This window comes from Scyliorhinus canicula, chromosome 22, assembly GCF_902713615.1.
Source record: "Scyliorhinus canicula chromosome 22, sScyCan1.1, whole genome shotgun sequence".
NCBI lineage: Eukaryota > Metazoa > Chordata > Chondrichthyes > Carcharhiniformes > Scyliorhinidae > Scyliorhinus > Scyliorhinus canicula.
Window position 1 is genome coordinate 12,782,016 of NC_052167.1, and position 22,410 is coordinate 12,804,425.

Here is a 22,410-nt window from a genome sequence, read left to right on the forward strand (position 1 = left end):
CTCCCCCCCCACACACACACCCGTCCAACTTTCTTCTTCCTCACACTCTGTTTCCACCCTCTCGTTTTCCTCTCTCTCTGTTAATCTCTCAATCACATTCTGTCACTCACACAGATTTATTGCATAGTGTAATTTTGCTGATGGCCATGCACGGTGCTCCAACCTCTGCCATCTTCAAATGGGCTTTTGCAGTGAAGCTGCTTCACAACAGTGTCCACTGCATTTTAACTGCATCGTTGCAACTTCCCCCAGTATATGAAGCCAGGGTTATGTTGAAGTGAAATACAGGCTGAAAAATTGCCTTGGGCAACAGTTTTGTTTTTTTAATGATCATGATTTGCCCTGTCACTCAGACCCTAGTTTTAATCTTGCTCTAACCTAAGTGTTGTCTGTAACTGGTGTGACAGAAGTTTTGCTTTAGCTCATCCAGGATGTTTGACATTATTTGTGTAGAACTTTATGTGATAACTTACGGCGGGAGAGGGACAGAGCCGTGAGTGACCTGGCTGAAGCTCTTCGGGATCTAGATGATATGATGAAACAAAAGAACGATGCTGTACGTGAACTGAAGGAACTGAAGTAAGTAGTGATGCCTTCACCTTTAAATCAGGTTTAATTGATGCCATTCTGCTCTGTTGATGCAAAATAGTGGACAGCACTTAACTCAGGTTTCATTTTTAGAATGGAGAGATGGTCGAACAAGTGTCCTGAACCTCACCTAATAACATCTTTGGCTTTCAACTAACTTTTCTTTTGCCTAATGATAAGGAAGTGACCAGCCGCAGTGTCCCAAACCATGTCTGAGTAATTGTTCAGTTGTTTTGGAATACTAGAATTGCTGGGAAGAATGGAAGGTTTGTGTTTCTACAATAATACTAAACGTGCTAATGGGCCCATTGCCTAAGTCAGTATAACAGTACTCTAGCTGTACGACTTGGCAGCTCTCCAGGTTAGTTTCCAGCTGTCTGCAATTGATTGACGGGGTGTACTTCTTCTTTTCAGGGTTAACAAAAAACATTGTTTCTTTTAATGGTGGCACAGTGGTTAGCACTGCTGCCTCACAGGTGCCAGGGACCCATGTTCGATTCTGACCTTGGGTGACTGTGAGGAGTTTGTACATTCCCCCCCCCCCCCCCCCCCGGCCTGCGTGGGTTTCCTCCAGGTGCTCCAGTTTATTCCACAGTCCAAAGATGTGCAGGTTAGGTGGATTGGCCATGCTAAATTGCCCCATAGTGTTCAAAGGTTTGGTGGGTTACGGGGAATAGGGCAGGGAGGTGGGCCTAGGTAAAGTGCTCTTTCGGAGGGTCAGTGCAGACCCGTTGGGCTGAATGGCCTCCTGCACTGTAGGGATTCTATGAGTAATGTACAGTTTAGCTTGCAATGTTTATTGGAACCGGGTGTGCATTGGAAGTACATCACAGCCCTCCAAAAGGGAAATATTCCCTTTTAAATTATCGATTTAAGGTTATTGATTGAAAGAATTGATGCAGAATATATTCAGGAAAAGTTAACTGACAAAAGCCTCTATTGCATAATTGCTAAAACAATCCATAGAATGATACTGCATAGGAGGCCATTTGGCCTATGGCGTTGCCTCTTTGGCAAATATTCAATTAATCACACTCCCCTGCTGTTTCTCCATATCCAATTTTTGTTTTGTTACTGTTGTTTTTTGCTTTCGCCACCATTTCAGATAGTATATTCCTTCAACTCACCACAATGAGATTTGAAGACTCAAGATCAGGGTCTTTGTTACAAAGCCGGAACAAATAGCCTGACAAGTTTCAAAGTTTAAAAGAGATCCATTCAAAGACGCTGGCTAAATTGAAGCCTTGAAATTGCTTTCTGGGTGGCAGCACTGTGGCGCAGTGGTTAGCATTGCTGCCTCATCACGCTGAGACCCGGGTTTGATTCAGGCCCCAGATCCGATCCCGGCCCCGGGTCACTGTCCGTGCGAAGTTTGCACATTCTCCCCTTGTCTGTGTAGGCCTCATCCCCACAACCTAAAGATGTACATTGTCGGTAGACTGGCCATGCTAAATTGCCCCTTAATTGAGCGACAAGGAAAAAAAGAATTGGGTACTTTTAGTTTTAAAAAATTGTCTTCAGTAGCAAGAAATGATCGTAGTAGTTTATTGAACACTGTCTGAGTATGGGGAGATGAAATTAGCAAGATGATGTAGTACAATGGTAAAATGTATATAGTCTGGAAGGTTGAAAGACCATGGAGCCCCATTCATCCTCCATTTTCTCAGCAAAGCATTGAATTAGATATGTTTTGGTGATGTTAGCAAGAGGATCCTTTTTTGGTTCATCAGGAGAGAGTGAAATTCAGGAGATGGTCTTTGACAAATATTCAGCGTTAAAAATACACCCAATATCCATTTTGTAGCAGTTAAACATCAACACTTGTTCTTAAATCTTTGCCCTTAAATAAAATATATTTCTTTACAGTTTAAGACAGTGTTGCTCATGTATTTGTTTTTTTTGATGGGATTACAGATGAATAAAGCACCTCTCAGAAATAGTTCTCACTTTCTTTTCTTTTAAATCCTGAAATGTAATGTTGCTGAAGCAGATTTCATATTCTGAATGCTGCGATTTTGGCAACAGCAATATTTTAGACAAACATTCATTGTTTACCAAAATAAAACATTATGTGGTAAAGCTTAACTCGGCTTTAAACGTGTTGCAGATTCTGTGAGGATTAAATAAGGATTTACTTGAAATAAACCTTTTTAACTTAGTAACCCAGAAGCTAAAGTAACAGCTACATCCTGCTGGATATTAAAGATCAGTATTTTAAGCCTTTACATTGTTTCTGAGTAATTCTGCGTAACTCAAAGGAGGATTAAAGCTTTAGTTGTGCTTATTGTCATTTACTTGCATGCTTGATATTTCATAATATTGGGGGTTTAGTGTTCAATATGAATTTCTTGACGGTGACCTTAAAATAAATTGGCTTTAAATTAAAGGCGCTTTGTATTTACAAGCCTGAAAACATGTTTTGAAATTACACAAGTATAATTTAGGTCCACAGGCTTTTAGTTTCACATCCTCCTGCCTACTCATCTTTTAATTTCCTATTTAAGAAGAGTGCTTCCTATGAAGGATTCAGTGGCACCCCAGCAGTTTGTGGAGCTGTCATAAATCTGCATCAGTCAAGGATTATGCACAGGTGTAGAGTAAGAAAAAGGCCATTCATCCCAATCAGTCCATGCTGATGTTCATACTCCATTCAAGTCTCTCCCTATCTTACCTAATTCAATTGCAAGGGGAATAGATAAGCGTTTTTGTGGCCTCAGTCGAGACTTCAGGATGGTATGTTGCCTCCCTGGTGCTAGGGTCTAGGATGTCTCAGAGTGGCTATAGGACATTCTGGAGGGGGAGAGTAATCAGCCAGTGGCCATGATACACATTGGTATGAATGACATACATTTTAAAAAAGGATGAAGTCCTAAAATCAGAATATAGGAAGTTTGGCAGTAAATTGAAAAGCAGGACATCAAAGTTAGTGATCTCAGGATTACCACCAGTGCCATGTGCTAGTCAGGGCACAAATAGGATATATCAGATAAATATTTGTCTCAAGAGATGGTGTGAGAGGGAGAGTTTTAGGTTCCTGGTATATTGGGACCAGTTCCGGGGCAGGTGGGACCAGTACAAACTGGATGGGTTGCACCTGGGCAAGAGCTGGACTGATTTGCTGTGGTGGGCACTTGTTAAAGTGGTTGGGGACGGTTTAAACAAAAATGGCAGGGAGGTGGAATCTATGCAAGGAGTCAGAGGAGGCGGAAACAAGAATAAGAACAAAAGACAAAAAGGGGAATAAGAAAAGTGATAGGCAGCGAAGGGCCACAATCCAACAGGGCCACGCTGAAAAAATAATGGGAATGGGACAAGGAATGTTAAAAAAGACGAGCCTTAAGGCTATGTGCCTCAATGTGTGGAGCATTTACAATAAGTCGGATGAATTAATCACGCAAATTGATGCAAACGGATATGATATAGTCTGGATTACGGAGATTACGATGGCCAGGGATGGGAACTGAATACCCAGGAGTATTCCGTATTTAGGAAGGATAGACAAACAGGAAAAGACAGTGAAGTTGCTTTGCTGGTTAAAGAGGAAATTAACACAATATTGAGGAAGGCTATTAGCACCGACAATGTAGAATCTCTATGGGTAGAGCTGAGAAACAACAAAGAGCAAAAAATGTTAGTGAGTGTTTATATTTACCGAAATTCACTAGACTCTGGGGTGGTCCCGGTGGATTGGAAATTAGCAAACGTGACGCCACTGTTTAAAAAAGGAGGTAGGCAGAAAGCAGGAAATTATAGGCCAGTGAGTTTAACTTCGGTAATAGGGAAGATGCTGGAATCTATCATCAAGGAAGAAATTGCGAGGCATCTGGATAGAAATTGTCCCATTGGGCAGACGCAGCATGGGTTCGTAAAAGGCAGGTCATGCCTAACTAATTTAGTGGAATTTTTTGAGGACATTACCAGTGCAGTAGATAACGGGGAGCCGATGGATGTGGTATATCTGGATTTCCAGAAAGCCTTTGACAAGGTGCCACACAAAAGGTTGCTGCATAAGATAAAGATGCATGGCATTAAGGGTAAAGTAGTAGCATGGATAGAGGATTGGTTAATTAATAGAAAGCAAAGAGTTGGGATAAATGGGTGTTTCTCTGGTTGGCAATCAGTAGCTAGTGGTGTCCCTCAGGGATCCGTGATTTGGAGTTGGGGACCAAGGGCAATGTGCCCAAGTTTGCAGATGACACTAAGATGAGTGGTAAAGCGAAAAGTGCAGAGGATACTGGAAGTCTGCAGAGGGATTTGGATAGGTTAAGTGAATGGGCTCGGGTCTGGCAGATGGAATACAATGTTGACAAATGTGAGGTTATCCATTTTGGTAGGAATAGCAGCAAACGGGATTATTATTTAAACGATAAAATATTAAAGCATGCCGCTGTTCAGAGAGACTTGGGTGTGCTAGTGCATGAGTCACAGAAGGTTGGTTTACAAGTGCAACAGGTGATTAAGAAGGCAAATGGAATTTTGTCCTTCATTGCTAGAGGGATGGAGTTTAAGACTAGGGAGGTTATGTTGCAATTGTATAAGGTGTTAGTGCGGCCACACCTGGAGTATTGTGTTCAGTTTTGGTCTCCTTACTTGAGAAAGGACGTACTGACGCTGGAGGGTGTGCAGAGGAGATTCACTAGGTTAATCCCAGAGCTGAAGGGGTTGGATTATGAGGAGAGGATGAGTAGACTGGGACTGTACTCGTTGGAATTTAGAAGGATGAGGGGGGATCTTATAGAAACATTTAAAATTATGAAGGGAATAGATAGGATAGATGCGGGCAGGTTGTTTCCACTGGCGGGTGACAGCAGAACTAGGGGACATAGCCTCAAAATAAGGGGAAGTAGATTTAGGACTGAGTTTAGGAGGAACTTCTTCACCCAAAGGGTTGTGAATCTATGGAATTCCTTGCCCAGTGAAGCAGTTGAGGCTCCTTCATTACATGTTTTTAAGGTAAAGATAGATAGTTTTTTGAAGAATAAAGGGATTAAGGGTTATGGTGTTCGGGCCGGAAAGTGGAGCTGAGTCCACAAAAGATCAGCCATGATCTAATTGAATGGCGGCGCAGGCTCGAGGGGCCAGATGGCCTACTCCTGCTCCTAGTTCTTATGTTCTTATATAGACCCCCAAACTGTAGTAGTGATGTTGGGGTGGCATTAAGTAGGAAATTAGGACCTCTATAATTATGGGTGACTTTAATCTGCATATTGATTGGGGAAATCAAATTAGTGACAATACCTTAGCGGAGGAATTCCTGCAGTGAATACGGGATGGTTTTCTGGACCAATACATTGAGGAACCAAGAAGCGAACAGGCCATCCTAGACTGGGTATTGTTTAATGAGAAAGGAATAATTGGTGATCTAGTTGTGCGAGGTCCCTTTCTTCGTCTCATTGGGTTCGCTGTCGGCCTCTTACGGTCTGTGGAAGAACCCCCGGAGACTCATTCGCCTGATGAATTCCTCCGTGTCTGCCGCATGACTGATGGGGTCCATTTTTTTGGTGTTGGTGCAGAAATTGAGCCCTGTACTGAGGACTTCAATTTCGTCTGGTTGAAGGGTGTAGTCCGACAAGTTGATAATAGATTTCCTTGTATTGTTTTCTACTGTGGTACCGGGGGAGGCTTGGTTGCTGCAGGTGGTGATGCCGGGTTTCTTGGTGTGCATATAGGTGGCGTAGTATCATTGTCCCATCTGTTTGGCGATGTTCCGCAACTGGTCGTCTGCGTCCTGAGCGCAAGTTGAGAATATGGACTCTATCTTGGTTTCCAGGTTGCGGTGTCTGCTGTAGAGCTGGTGTACGAGGTGGTTGAGGAGTGTAAGAGAGGTGCAACGACAGCGTCGCTGAGCAGAAATTTATAGCCAAGTTCCACACACATGAGTACGGCCTCAACCGAGACCTTGGATTCATGTCGCATTATATTCACCCCTCACCATCTGGCCTGGGCTTGCGAAATCCTACCAACTGTCGTGGCTTGAGACAATTCACACCTCTTTAACCTGGGATTACCCCTCTGGATCTGTAAAGACTTAATTACCTGCAAATGCTCGCATTCAAAATATCGCCTTGCATCTTTGACTTTGTCTATATATATGTTTCTGGAACCTACCTCTTCATTCACCTGAGGAAGGAGCAGTGCTCCGAAAGCTAGTGATTTGAAACAAACCTGTTGGACTTTAACCTGGTGTTGTAAGACTTTGTTCAGTTTTAAAATATTAGAAATAGCAATGAACATATCTGTATATAGTCTTAGTCCTTCATAGCAGACATGAAAGAGAAAAGTACCTGCTGATTTTCTTTTATTTGCTCTTGAGATGTGGACACTGTAGGAGTTTGGCCCAGCAGCGATGGAGAAACAGCAATATATTTCCAAGTTAAGATGGTGTGTGACTTAGATTGAAACCTTCAGGCGGTAATGTTCCCATGCATCTGATGCCCTTGTTCTTCCAGGCAGTAGCGATCTCATGTTTGGAAGGTACTGCCAAAGGAGTGTTGGCAAGTTGCTGCAGTGTGTCATGCAGATGGTGCACACTTCAGCCATGGTGAAGGGACTAAATGTTCAAGGGATGCAGATCAAGAGGGCTCCTTTGACCTGCCAGTTGTTGAGCTTCTTGAACATTTTATAGCTGCACTCTTCCAGGCAGGTGGAGAGTATTCCATCACAGTCCTAACTTGTGCCTTGTAAACGAGTTATTCAGCTCAGAATATTCAACCTCCAACCTGCTTTTGTAGACACAGTATTTATATACCTGTTACATCTTAAGTCAATTTCCACTGCTGATTCGTTTTTTTAAATATTCATTGGAAGGATGTGGGCTTCACTGGCAAGGTCAGTATTTATTCCCCATCCGAGATTGCCCCTGAGAAGATGGTTGTGATCTGCCTTCTTGAACTGCGACAGTCCTTGTAGTGTAGGTGCACTCACAGTGCTGCACATTCAGAATGTATGCATCCAAACACAGGTTTGCAGTTGCGCTCACTAACATCTGACTGGGTGGTGAAATTTCAGCAATTGAAGCTGACAAGATATAAACATTATGCATGAAAAGGTGATAACCAAAGTTGTATTTTTTGATTTTAAAGTTTAAAATGAACACTGATTATCTGCATTATGCTACAGGTCTTGTTTTGAAGTATAATCTTTTGCATAAATCAAACCTGAAACCTCAGTGCAGAAGGGATTCTATTTTAGATTTAAATTGTGATTCACATGGGCTAAAAAAGATCTGGATTTAGTACTGAATTCTTACGTGGCTGGGAGTTCCAAGATCAGTGTGATGAATGTAGGATTTTCAGATATATTGTGTGATGATTATATGGTGCAGTGAGGGTTAAAAACCTGGGTTAGTGTGTGTATAACTGCTGCAGTGTGTTTTTAAAGAATCCTGGTTTGAAAGGTTTTGGGAGCCAGAGGTGCAATTAAAACATTTTAAAGCTTGGACTGATGGATTGGATTAAGGGAATTCCATTCAGGGTTAATTAAATACACTGGCTGGGATTCTCCAATCCCGCGACCAAGTTCTGTCGCCGGCGTGAAAAGCGGCGCGAACCACTCCGGCGTCAACGGTCCTCAATTGTCAGGTAATCACCCCTTTCTAGGGGGCTGGGTCATCGCTGGAGTGGTCTCAGCTGCTCCAGCCGGCTTGGCACAGCCGGCACAGTTCCGTGCATGCTCGCTACTGCCGCTGCAAGTCCACGCATGAGCACCGCGGCCAGCGTGAGTTCGCGCGTGCACGTGGGTTCCCATCTCTGCGCCAGCCTCTGGGCAATATGGCAGAGCCCTACAGGGGCCCGGCGCGGAGGAACATAGGCCCCCACGGAAGTAGCCCGCCCGCCGATCAGTAGGCTCCGATCGGGAGGCCTCCCCAACCAGGACAGCCCCCGCAGACAGAACTCCGAAGTCGCACCATGTGGGACCATACGTGACCTATGCCAGCAAGACTCGGCCGATGTCGCCGGGGTGGGGGGGGGGCTCTTTCAGCGGGCCCCGACTGGCGCGGTGGCGATCCCGCGGGCGCCGGAGAATCGGTGTCAGGGCGGCGTGGCACGATTCTTGCACGCGGGCCCCCCCTGCTCCCGGGGGGCTTCAATCCCGTCCACTGTGTTTCAGCTTGGTACGGTGATGTAATCACCGAGAGGAGCTACGGTACCAGGCATTTTGCAGAAAAGCAGTTTAGTTATGTTTTACATTGGGGTGTGAGTAGAAGTCAGGCATCTACTCTCACTGCAGTCCAGTGAAATATTTGACTGACACCCAGACATCTCTGTACATCTCAGCTATATTTGAAAGTGGATTGAGAGCTGAGATGGTTTTGTTGAGTGGGAATAAAGATAGCAGTTAATGGTTATTGTGTCACTGTTGATTAGCATTGTTTAAGGGGTAATTAATTGCACTGTATTTCTCTGCGATGTCAAAGATCTTTTAATACTGTGTTAGTAATAAAGTTTGTTTTAGTACACCATATCCCTGTTTTGCGTGAACTCCCTCCTGGAGTGAGGTGACCTTTCCTCACAGTTTTACAAAATAAAATAAAATATTGTAGTTTATGTCCAGCATCCTGGCCATTGTTGTGGTCTGGCCTGGGATTGTAATATCAGCATGAAGGACTGAGAGGGATAATTTAGCGCTGGATGAGACCGTAAAATGAGAGTTTTCTATTGCTGAGAATTAGTGGGAAATTTAAATCTAACTCACCCGGCAGGTTCAGGTGAGATGCCTGTTTTGCATTCAGTGGAAAGTGAAATCAATGGGTCTGTAAAACAGGATTCTCACCAAATCCACACTTGTTCCCACAGGACAGCTTATGTTAATGTTACTCCCTTCGTATTTTGACTCTTGTTCAGGGTGCCGATATGGAAAAATCACTTGATTTATTTTGTGTTCTTCTATTTGAGGAGAGGACTCGACATTGCAGGAGTTCGCTCCTTGTAATTTCCACATTTCCAAATTAAATTTTCTGCTGTTGTGGCAAGTTCCAACTGATGTGCATTTCTTTTGGCATCATAGTTTACAATTATTTTACAATTTATAATTATAAACATAGTTTATAATTTCAAATGTAGAAATCTGCACATCAGACAATGCAACAAACCTACAACACAAAACAGAAACCTGTTAAAGGTTTTAGACAGTTCTTGGCATCAGGGTGACAGGTATTTAGACAATGAGGTGAGGGGAATAGCCTGTTTAATTCCTATTTAATATTTTGAACCCGCCATTATGTTGTATTTTCTAATTTTTCGTCCTTTGTTTCAGGGAGAAGATGGAAACCCAGCTGGAGAAGGAGGCTCGGATTCGGCAACTAATGGCTCATAATTCCCATGATTCAGCAATTGACACAGATTCCCTTGAATGGGAGACCGAAGTAGTTGAATTTGCAAAGGACAGGGTGTGTTTATAGACTTTAACGATTACTGCTGGGATAATTTTGCCCTCGTTACTGACCAGACCAAATAATGATCAAGTCTAAAAACTAGAATGGACACACTATATACAAAATAAAACTGCTTAAATAACATGTCTGAGAGAAGTGCCCCTACTGAATCCGTGGACCTTTTAGTATAGCCTCTGTGTGAGATGTATAATTTGTGCTGAATTATGATTAACTGTGTGCTGTGGATCTGACCTGAGTTTTTTGGAGATGAATTTGAATTATCCAGCACTTTTTAATTTAATTTTTACGGGATGTGGGCTTCGCTGGCTAGACCAGCATTTGTTGCCCATCCCTATTGCCCTTGAGAAGGTGGTGGTGAGCTGCCTTCTTGAACTGCTGCAGATCATGTCATTTTGGTACACCGACCGTGCTATTAAGGAGGAAGCTCCAGGATTTTGACCCAGCGGCAGTGAAGGGATAGCGACATATTTCCAAGTCAGGATGGTGAGTGACTTGGAGGGGAACTTCCAAGTAGTGGTGCTCCCATGTATCTGTTGCCCTTGTCCTTCTAGATGATTGCGATGGAAATGTTCTGCCCTGTCCTGATGAATGTTTTTGTATTGAAGAATCTGTCATTGCATATCTTGTAGTTGTAAACTCAAGGACCTATGGAATAAACTGCAAATCTTTTTCCTGGTGTAGGATGACATGGATTTGAAGGCTTTAGGTTTTGATGTAGCTGGAGGGGTTGATGAACCTTATCTACCTGGAGACTCCGGGATATTTGTTATTAAGGTAGATAAAGGGAGTATTGCAGATGGAAGGTTAAGGTATGACTACCTAATTTCTCATTTTCTGAGACTAAGATCTCATTTTGAATGAAAAGCAACGTTATTTCAAATGGTGCCAAAGTTGCCTTTTCATGCTTTTGTTTGCTGCATATTTTGTATTTCTATTTTAGGGTGAATGATTGCTTGCTCAGGATAAATGACGTAGATCTTACCAACAAGGACAGAAAGCATGTCATTAAAGCTGTACTAAATGGCGGTGGGGTCATTAATATGATAGTTCGAAGGAGAAAATCCCTGGGCGGTAGAGCCATCACCTCAGTTCATATCAACCTCGTGGGTCACAAAGGTAATTTAAATGTTGATGTCTGTGTCCAAAGAAGTTTCTAACTCCCCAATAAAACTCCACCTCACATCAATTGCTAATTAACTGCTGATCCAGATGACGGAGCATTGTGGTTTTTAAGCATGTATTTGGAACAAATGCAAATGAAATTTATGACAAGTTGCATTACCTGAAATTTGTGTTTTTCTCATCAGCACAACAAATAAATAACCTTTATTGTCACAGTAGGCTTCCATTAACACTGCAATGAAGTTACTGTGAAAAGCCCCTAGTCATCACATTCCGGCACCTGTTCGGGTACACGGTGAGAGTTCAGAATTCTCAGCTGGTACAGGAATTGAACCCGCTCTGCTGGCCATGTTCAGCATCACCAACCATCTGTCTGGCTCACTGAGCTAAACCAGACCTCTTAAAGTGCATTTCAGGAGTGGGATGTATCTCTGCTGCTGAACAATGCCCAGTAGGGTATGCGTGTTGTTTACATTGATGATATATTTACACATTTGCAACCCTGACTTGGGACATGTTAAATAGGCAGGATTCATTTTAAACACATACTAATGACCAGTTGTTGTGTTGTAAACAGTTCAAATTCAAAGTACATTATTCCAACAGCCAAAATGTTGTAAATTAACTTGTTCTTTGAGATGTGGGCGTCGCTGGCTGGGCCAGCATTTGTTGCCCATCCCTAATTGCCCCTGAACTGAGTGGCTTGCTAGGTCATTTCAGTGGGGGGGGGGGGGGGGCAGTTAAGAGTTGGCTGCATCGCTGTGAGGATCTGGAGTCACATGTCAGGTTAAGGATGTCCGGTTTCCTTCCCTGAAGATCATTAGTGAAACAGACGTTTTGTTTACGACAATCGGCAATGGTTTCATGGTCATGATTAATTTACTTTTTAATTCTAGATTTTTAGTGAATTCAAATTTCACCATCTGCCTTGGTGGGATTCAAACCCGGGACCCCAGAGTATGACCCTGGCTCTCCGGATTACTAGTCCAGTGACAATACCGTTTTGCCACTGCCTCCCCCATATATAGCAGAGGTGTCAAAATTATAAACTCTAATCCTTTTCCACACCATGAGCTCTGACAATCTCGTCCGAGAGCCTTTGATGACTCGGTTTATTTGCACTTCTGTTTCTTACCTGCAGATTTGTCCAGTTTGAAGATTTTGGCCCTGAAAAGTTGGGAAGGGCTGCTTTTAGTGCAATTGTCTCATTGTTAGAGAAATGTTAAATCAATACGCCTCAATCTTTAGATCTCCAACTGGAGCTCTTTGAAAATTAATGGGAACATTCAGTTATATTTTATGAGCCCTATGAGTCACCATAACATTTGCCTAATGGTCTATGAAGACAAAGAAAGGTTGGAGACCGCTGATATACAAGAGAAAGTTGGGTTTTTTGATAATAGCATTTGATGTTATTTCAAGTACAACGGCTTATTTTGATGTTTGAATATCGGGTGAGTAGCTAATACTGCACTAATTGTGCATTTTTCTCTTTTGCAGACATTGGAATCAGCTTGGAGACAGGAGTATATGTAGCTACTGTTGCTCCTGGCAGCTCTGCTGCAAGAGAAGGATCCTTAACAGTGGGAGATAGACTCATTACAGTTAGTAATCCAAATTTACGACTGTGTCTAAAATATATGCAGTTTTTTCCCTCTGGCGCAACAGCTTGTTGGAGCTGCAACATGCTGTGCCTTGGAAGCAATAGGACACAAATTCTGTTCCCTCATGTCACTAAGTTTCCAATCTCAGGTATGCTACTGGGCGAGATAGCAGGTGAAGGTCAGTCATCCCTCTACATTAGGGTAAGGAATATATTTGTGGACTAATACATATAGCAACAGATGATCACCAATGTGTGCATAGCACAAACGGTCTGCATTGAAGAAGCTGAAAACGATTTAAGTGATAATTTGTCACACTCTGAAAGCATTTGGTCAATGCGAGATAATTATTAATAAGCTAATGTACAGATCAGTGTAGTAGGGCTACACAATAGTTTCGGAGTACGGTGTCCGAGGATCTAGATTGGGGCCGCACGGTGGCACAGAGGTTAACGCTGCTGCCTCACAGCATCAGGAGCCTGGGTTTGATTCCGGCCTCGGGTGACTATTTAGTTTGCACATTCTCTCCATGTCTGGTGGGTTTCCTTCGGGTGCTCCAGTTTCCTCCCACAGTCTAAAGATGTGCAGGTTAGATGGATTGGCCATGTTAAATTGCACCTTAGTGTCCAAAGGTTAGGTGAAATTACAGGGATAGGATGGGGATTGAGTCTGTGTAGGGTGGTCTTTCAAATGGTCATGCAGACTCGATGGGCCGAATGGCCTCCTTCTGCACTATGGGGATTCTATGATTCTATGACTTAGAAAGAGAATTAGCAAAAAGTATTCAGGATAATTTGGTGCCTTAGAGTGAAAAAAGAATCAACTCTGAACATATTTTCATTGGAGAACAAGCTAAGGAAAGACTTGAGACATAAAGGGATGGTATGGAAGGAAGCAGGCAAATTATCATGGATACTTAATGCGTTAACTTAATTCTCATTATTTGTCTGCTAGTGGAACCACTTGCATGTTGTAAACTGCAGGTGGACTCTCACAGTTGATATTAATATGCCCGGTGCTTGATTATTAATTCATGTTTTTCTTTCACAGATAAATGGTATTGCACTAGAAAATAAGTCACTGACAGAATGTGAAGTTTTGTTGCGAAATTGCAGGGATTCTGTCAGTCTTTCACTGATGAAGGTATGGTTCACATGAAGAGTTTTTAATATTTATTTTAATTTTATTCTTTTGTGAGGGATATGTTGGACCGGTCCAAAATGTACTTTCTGAAGTACTTGCTGTTTTTAAAAGCTCCATCTGTAAATTATCTTTCATTGCTTTGCTCATTCATTCAGTTGTTTTATTTGTAAAGCACGCCACTGCAGAATAAATATCAACCCATTTCAGGTATAGCTAAAAGAATTATATATAAATTATTTAAATTCCGATTCTCAGAAGGCAGCAGAGGTGATACTATGAAAATTGTAGGATGATTTGTTTAATTTACTTGGGTTTTGTTTGCTCATATGCCCACCTATTTCACCAAATCTAGTCTATGTAATTCTCAACGTGTCAGGAGACTTCACCCTGGCCCTTGTAGTTACAGATGAACAATGTGCAATTTTTAATAGAGTCATAGAACCTTACAGCACAGAAAAGGCCCTTCGGCCCATCGTATCTGCGCCCATCAAAAACAACCACCTCACCATTCTAATCTCGTTTTCCTGCAGCTTTGCATGCCCTGGGATCGCAAGTGCATATCTAAATACTTCTTAAATGTCATGAGGGTCTCTGCCTCCACAACCCTATCAGGCAGCAAATTCCAACCCTGCACCACCCTCAGGATAAAAAAGGTTTTTCCTCACATCCCCTCTAAACCTCCTGCCCTTTACAGCCATAACAGATGTGTCTCTTACAGCGTGGATGTACAGAAAAAGTGAACTCAAAGACAAATGAAAATAGAAGTGCCCATTTAACACATCAGTTATTTTATGTAGGTATAGAAAGACTAGGTTAGCAACAGCTAATTCCATTACACAGTAGACCTCCCTGACCTGCTCACTCACTAGGTTACATGTTCAGCTTAATATTTTCCTGGGTAAGTAACAGAGCTATCAAGTCTCTTAGTTACTTGTTAGATCACCTTGGCAAATGATCAACCCACACTTTTGTTTAATACAGAGAATCTTTCATACATTCTCAGTAGTTAGGGGCATCCAGCGATAGACTTGTTTGTCTTTCTGGACAAATTATAGATTTCGACTGAAAATTTAGTACATTTGGCCACTTAACCACTGTTTACTGATCCACTATACATTGTACAAGACGGAAGTTATACAAGTGTAGGTTACCCTCTTAAAAAAGGGGGTGAAGTTCGGGATGCTGTACCCAGCCCGTCTGTGGGTCACACATGAGGAACGGGCTTCTACTTTGAAATGCCAGACAAAGTATAGACCTTTATTAAAGAAATGAAGCTGGAGGCGAGTTAAAAGACACTTAAGCCTTGGAGAAGTACTGTGGAAGCGATTTGTGGTGCTAGATTGTATATATTTAAGTAGCTCTATGTGAAATAATGGGCTGTGTGGGTGGTTAAAGGTTGATCTGTCTTGCAAGGACCTTGTTAGAGGGGGGGGGATGGGTTTTGAATTTAGTTCTGCTTTATGGGTGACTGTTTTTCTAAAGTGACTGTTTCTTCACTTTTTTCTGTTGTTTGTTTACTGGGCAATGTGATGCTTTTAAAATGTTTATTCATGTGGGGGGGGGGAGAGAGGAGAGTACAATAGGGAGACAGACTGCTTGGTGCCAGGGGTGGGAACTATCGAGTCAGCATGGGCCAACTGACTCTCGGATGCGCTGTGGGGGTGAGCAGGTATAAAGATGGAGCTTGACATGGGGGATTGGGTTCCTAGTGCTGTTGCTAAAGGGGTGGGGGGGAGGGGCGGAGCTGCTTTGCTGACAGGGGAGGAACTGTTACTAGGGGACAAATGGGAGGTCGGGAATGGCGACAGCCTGAGTGGGGACTCGAGGAAGCGGAGGACGCGAGCTCGGGGCTGGCCTAAAAAGGGTGATGGCTAGTCGGCAGGGGATGGGGTGTTGGAATCCCCCCTGTCCAGGCTGATCACATGGAACATGAGAGGACTGAATGGGCTGGTCAAGAGGGCTCGTGTGTTTGCACATTTGAGGGAACTGAAGGCAGACCTGGCAATGCTACAAGAGACACACCTAAAGCTTACGGACCAGACGATATTGAGGAAGGGGTGGGTTAGCCAAGTGTTCCACTCAGGACTGGACTCAAAGACTGGTAGTGATCTTGATCTGCAAACGAGTGACATTCGAGGCAGGGAGAATCGTGTCAGACAAGGGGGGTAGGTACAAAATGGTGAGTGGGAAGCTGGAGGGGGTGCAAGTGGTACTTGTGAACATATGTGCTCCGAATTGGGACGACGTGGAATTTATGAGGCGGGTGTTAGGTAAGATCCCAGACTTAGAGTCACATAACCTGATCATGGGAGGGGACTTCAACACAGTCATTGATCCGGAATTGGACAGGTGAAAATCCAGGACAGGGCGGAGGCCGGCTGCGGCAAAGGAATTGAAGGGTTTTATGGAACAGATGGGGGGAGTAGACCCATGGAGGTTTGCACGGCCGAAGACTAAGGAGTTTTCCTTTTTTTCACATGTCCACAAGGTATACTCTCGCATCGACTTATTTGTTCTGTGCAGGGCGCTAATACCAAAGGTGGTGAATACTGAGTATTCAGCAATCGTAGTGTCGGATCATGCCCCGCACCGGGTGGATCTACGGGTTAGTGTGGAGAGAGGGCAACACCCACTGTGGAGACTGGATGTGGGGTTGCTAGCAGACAAAGCGATCTGTGGGCGGGTTAACAAGTCCATCCAGAACTACCTGGAAACAAATGATATGGGGGAAGTCTCTGCAGCGACGGTCTGGGAAGCTTTGAAGGCAGTGGTCAGAGGGGAATTAATCTCGATACGGGCCCACAGAAAAAAGGTGGAACGGGCTGAGAGGGATAGATTCATGGAGGAGATACTCCAGGTGGACAGGAGATACTCGGAGGCCCCGGATGCGGGGCTACTGAGGGAGCGGCGGAGGTCACAGGTAGAGTTTGGGCAGTGGAACAGTTGAGGGATGCAAGGGGGGCGATCTATGAGTACAGGGAAAAGGCAGCAGAATGTTGGCGCACCAGCTCAGAAAAAGAAAGGCAGCCAGGGAGATAGGTAAAGTAAAGAGTAGAGACAGGAATACTGTCCTGGACCCAGCGGGGGTGAATGAGGTGTTTAAGGACTTTTACAGTAAATTATATGAGTCGGAACCCCCGGCTGGGGTGGAGGGGATGAGGCAATTTCTGGATCAGTTGAGGTTACCGAGGGTGGAGGAGGACCAGGTGGAGGGGCTGGGTGCCCCAATTGAGATTGAGGAAATAATCAAGGGGCTGGAGGGCATGCAGTCGGGCAAGGCCCTTGCTGGTGGCTACGCATTGGAATTCTATAAGGAGTTTTCAGAGATATTGAGCCCACTGCTGGTGAGGACATGTAACAAAGCAAGAGAGAAGGGTGTCCTCCCCCAACAATGTCGCAGGCCTCGATTTCATTGATCCTGAAATGGGAGATGGATCCGGAGCAATGCCGGTCTTACAGTCCAATTTCTCTACTGAATGTAGATGACAAACTGCTGGCCACAAGGTTAGAGGACTGTGTCCCGGGGTGATAGGGGAAGACGAGACAGGATTTGTTCAGGGCAGGCAGATCAAGACCAATGTTCGAAGGCTTCTAAATGTTATTATGATGCCCTCGGAAGGAGAGGAGGCGGAGGTGGTGGTAGCGATGGATGCGGAGAAGGCTTTTGATCGGATGGAGTGGAATTACCTGTGGGAGGCGCTGGGAAGGTTTGGTGAGGGCTTAATTGACTGGGTGCGGTTGCTCTATCAGGCACCAGTAGCGAGTGTGCATACGAACCAGCTGAGGTCGGGGTATTTTAAACTGCACCAAGGGACCAGGTGCAGCCCCCTCTCCCCGGTAATGTTTGCTCTGGCCATAGAGCCATTGGCCATGGCATTCAGAGCCTCTAGGAACTAGAAAGGGCTGGTTCGGGGGGGAGTGGAGCACTGGGTCTCACTCTATGAAGGTGACCTGCTCTTGTACATTTCGGACCCATTAGAGGGGATGGGGGAAGTAATGCGAATCTTGGGGGAATTTGGCAATTTTTCAAAGTATAAATTGAACATGGGGAAAAGAGAGATGTTTGCGATCTAGGCAAGAGGAGGACAGGGGAGGAGACTGGGAGAGCTGTCGGTTAGAATGGTAGGGAAGAGCTTTCAATATCTGGAAATCCAGGTGGCCCGGAAATGGGACGTACTACACAAGTTAAACCTATCCTGGTTGGTAGAACAAATGGAAGGGGACTTTAAGAGATGGGACATGCTCCCGCTGTCACTGGCGGGGAGGGGACAGACCGTGAAAATGACAGTCCTCCCCAGATTTCTGTTTGTCTTTCAGTGCCTCCCCATCTTCATCCCTAAGGCCTTTTTCAAGCGGGTGAATAAGATTATTTTGGGCTTTGTGTGGGCGAGTAAAACCCGGTGAGTGAAGAAAGTGTTGCTGGAGCGCAATCAGGGGGAGGGTGGGTTGGCGCAGCCGAACTTCTGCAATTACTATTGGGTGGCTAATATCGCCATGATTAGGAAGTGGGTAGTGGGGGAGGGGTCGGCATGGGAGTTGGTGGAGGCAGCGTCATGTGAAGATACCAGTTTGGGAGCATTGGTAACGGCACCTCTGCCGTTCCAGCCGGCCCGATACTCCACAAGTCCGGTGGTAGTGGCGGCTCTAAGGATCTGGGGGTAATGAAGGAGGTATAAGAGAGTGGAGGGAGCATCGATTTGGACCTCGATTTATAATAACCACAGGTTTGTACCGGCTAGATGGCGGGTTCCGGAGTTGGCAGAGGGCAGGAATTGGAAGGATGGGGGATCTATTTATAGACGGGAGCTTTCCCAGCTTGAAAGCTTTGGAGGATAAATTTAAATTGCCAGCAGGAAATGGTTTTAGGTATTTGCAGGTGCAAGACTTCCTGAGAAAACAGGTGCTGGCCTTTCTGCTGCTGCTGCCACGGGGGATACAGGAGAGTAGTTTCCAGTACCTGGGTGGGAGAGGGGAAGGCATCGGATATTTAAAGGAGCTTTTGGAGGTGGAGGAAACTCCGGTGGAGGAGCTTAAGGGCAAGTGGGAGGACGAACTAGGAGGAGAGATGGAGGTGGGGCTATGGGCGGATGCCCTAAGCAGGGTTAATACCTCCTCATCATGCGGCAGACTTAGCCTGATACAATTTAAGGTAGTCCACTGGGTACACAAGACAGCAGCTAGGATGAGTAAGTTCTTCGGGGTTGAGGATAGGTGTGCGAGGTGCGTGGGAAGCCCTGCAAATCATGTCCACATATTTTGGGCATGCCCGAAGCTGAGAGGGTTTTGGCAGGATTTTGCTAAGGCAATGTCCACAGTACTAATAACACGGGTGGTGCTGAGTCCAGAGGTAGCGATCTTTGGAGTGTCGGAAGATCTGGGAGTTCAGGGGGCGAAAGAGGCTGACGTCTTGACCTTTGCCTCCCTGGTAGCCCGGAGACGGCTCGAAGCCCCTGAGTGTAGAGACCTGGGTTAGTGACATGGCTGGGTCTCTCAGTCTCGAGAAAATAACGTTTGCCTTAAGAGAGTCAATGTTAGGGTTCTCCCGGAGGTGGCAGCCGTTCTTCGACTTTCTCGGGGAAAATTAAAATGTCAGCAGATGCAGTATTCCAATGGGGGGGGTTATTGTATGGTTGAGGTGCGTGAAGTGGGGGGGAAATGTTTATTTTACCATGTCAATGTCATTGTTTATGTTACTGTTAAAACAAATTTCAAATACCTTAATAAAATATTATTTTTTTTTTTTTTTTTTTTTTTTTTTTATAAATTTAGTGTACCCAATCATTTTTCCAATTAAGGGGCAATTTAGTGTGGCCAATCCACCTAGCTTGCACGTTTTTGGGTTGTGGGGGCGAAACCCACGCAGACACGGGGAGAATGTGCAAACTCCACACGGACAGTGACCCAGAGCCGGGATCGAACCTGGGACCTCAGCGCCGTGAGGCGGTTGTGCTAACCACTAGGCCACCGTGCTGCCCAATAAAATATTATTTAAAAAAATACAAGTGTAGGTTTATGAACGGAGGGGATACTGTGCAGAAACGAGAACTCCAACAAAGAACCATAGGTGTATTAAAGGTTAATCCAGGCTTAAAAGGCATTATGTTCCAGTTTATGGGAAATGCAAGGCTGGTAGATGGTGGAGTTCTCAAACACTGATCGAAATTACTACACTGAGCTATAAGGCATCACTGAAGCTTTGGCAAATCAATCCTGACAGCTGGTGTTACAGCAATTCTGCAGGAGTCTCCCCATTCTAAATCTACCCTACTTGAACATGCGCTCAGTTGTGTGGAAAATGTCAAACATCTCACTTGAATTATCAAATTCATACAATTCCTACAGTGCAGACGTAGGCCATTTGGCCCAACGAGTCTGCACCAACATCCGAAAGCGCTCCCTACCTATGCCCAATCCCCGCCCAGTTCCCCTAACCCAACCTAACCTTTGGACACTAAGGAGCAATTTAGCATGAACAGTCCACCTAACCTGCATATCTTTGGACCGCGGGAGGAAACCCACGCAGACACAGTGAGAATGTGCAAACTCCACGAAGACCAGTCACTCGAGGTCAGAATCGAACCCGAGATCCTGGAGCTGTGAGACAGCAGTGCTAACCACTGTGCCGCCTGCAAGATCCATGCAAGATATATTGCGTGTCTTTTTTTTCGAAAACATTTTATTGAAGTATTTATAATTTTAACATTTAAACATTTCTAAACAGCAGTGCGGTCCGACACCCGCAATAACATCACAATAACATACCCAACTTCCCCCCGCCCTACCTCCTGACTGCCCGTATATTAGATTCCTTATCCTTATTGGGTCCAAAGATGTGCAGGTTGGGTGGATTGGCCATGATAAATTGCCCTTAGTGTCCAAAATTCTATGATTAACCTAGGACAAAAGTTCGGCACAACATCATGGGCCGAAGGGCCTGTTCTGTGCTGTATTTCTCTATCTCTATCTTATTCTACAATGCCATGCCTCTTTCCCCCCCCCCCCCCCCCCCCCCCCCCCCCTCCAACCTTCTGCTGACGGTCAGTTTTCCTTAAAAGAAGTCTATGAATGGCTGCCACCTCCGACCAAACCCCTGAATTGAACCTCTTAAGGCCCACTTAATCGTCTCCAGCCTGAGAAACCCTGCCATGTCACTGACTTTGGAGGCTCTGAGTCCCTCCATCCCAGCAACATCCGTCTCCGGGCCACCAGGGAGGCAAAGCAAAGGCCAAAACGTCGGCCTTTCTCCCCCACTGGGCACCCGGATCTTCCGACACCCCAAATATTGCCATCTCTGGACTCGGAGTCACCCTCCCTTCCAGGACCTCGGACATGATGTCCGCAAATCCTTGCCAGAATCCCCTCAGCTTCGGACACGTCCGAAAAATGTGTAGGTGATTCGCCGGGCTTCCCCCACACCGCCCACAACTGTCCTCCACCTCCTCAAAAAACCTACTCATCCGGGCCATAGTCTTAAGAGTCCTATGGACCACCTTGAACTGGATCAGGCTAAGCCTGGCACACAACGAGGATGAATTGACTCTCCTCAAGGCCTTTTCCCACAGTCCGACTTCCAACTCTCCTCCCAACTCTTCCTCCCACTTCCTCTTCACCCCCCTGATTGGGACCCCTTCCCACTCCATCAATTCCTTATATATTTCCGAGACCCTCCCCTCCCCAACCCCTGTTCTTGACATCACGTTATCCTGTAGTTAGAGGGAGGCGAGGGAAGCTTGGACCCTTTCTCCAACCAAAGAGGAATCTGCCTCCAGACAAAGTATATATTGCTTGTCTTGAAAGGTTACCTTTGCTCTTGGAATGTGTCCTGCATACATCAGTCTCACCCTGCAACGGGTGTAACATTGGAGTAGTAGTTTGTTTCAGCTTTGTTTTAGATCAGAGTAAATAGATATAACAATAGTTGGTCCTGTGGCTGCGTACAATATAACAGAAGGCAACACTGTATATTTGCTGAGAACATGGTTCCCCAGAAACTATCAAGCTAAACTACTGTTATGATGTGTGAAGAACTGATATGAAAAATAAGGAAGACCCTCCTTCGTAGGTAATGTGTCTTATTATGTTGAAAGCACAGTTGTGTGCCATCATTATATGTTGGATGGTTATACAGATCATTTGCATTGTATTTAAATTGTCTGTAACAAAGATAAGTTCCTCATCAAAACCAAATTTTTCAAGGAACAAATTATAATTCTGTTAACTTCCATATTGTAACTTAGTTGAAATTTGTGGAACTTTAATTGTGAACTTCAGTAACTTTGTTTTAAAGTACCATCTCCACCGCTTATTCCACCCATCGCCTTTACGGGACAATTAACAATAAGTGTTTTGAATTGTCGTAGAAATCACTTACAAAGGCGTCACTTACAATGTATTAAGTATAACAGTTATTTTGGTCAGACTCAGCTTTTTAGTCAAATTTACAGATTGCTAAAGTGCGATTATCTCAATCCTCTGTACTTAGTTTTAATACTTCTGCAGAGTAAACCTGTTGTTCTTCTGGTTTGGCGTATGTACATGCATTTTATACTTGTATGTGGA

General features: G+C 44.6%; 1 protein-coding gene across 16 annotated transcripts in view; it reads left to right on the forward strand.

Annotated features, from left to right (window-relative positions):
- dlg5a (discs, large homolog 5a (Drosophila)) overlaps positions 1-22,410 on the forward strand; it is a 220,779-nt gene that overhangs the window by 140,707 nt on the left and 57,662 nt on the right. For all 16 annotated transcript variants that reach the window (XM_038783233.1, XM_038783226.1, XM_038783227.1 and 13 more), the window contains 6 exons: positions 454-579; positions 9,844-9,976; positions 10,664-10,791; positions 10,923-11,098; positions 12,605-12,708; positions 13,759-13,851. In XM_038783233.1, the coding sequence (XP_038639161.1) occupies positions 454-579; positions 9,844-9,976; positions 10,664-10,791; positions 10,923-11,098; positions 12,605-12,708; positions 13,759-13,851 (760 nt within the window). The remainder of the gene's footprint in view (positions 1-453; positions 580-9,843; positions 9,977-10,663; positions 10,792-10,922; positions 11,099-12,604; positions 12,709-13,758; positions 13,852-22,410) is intronic.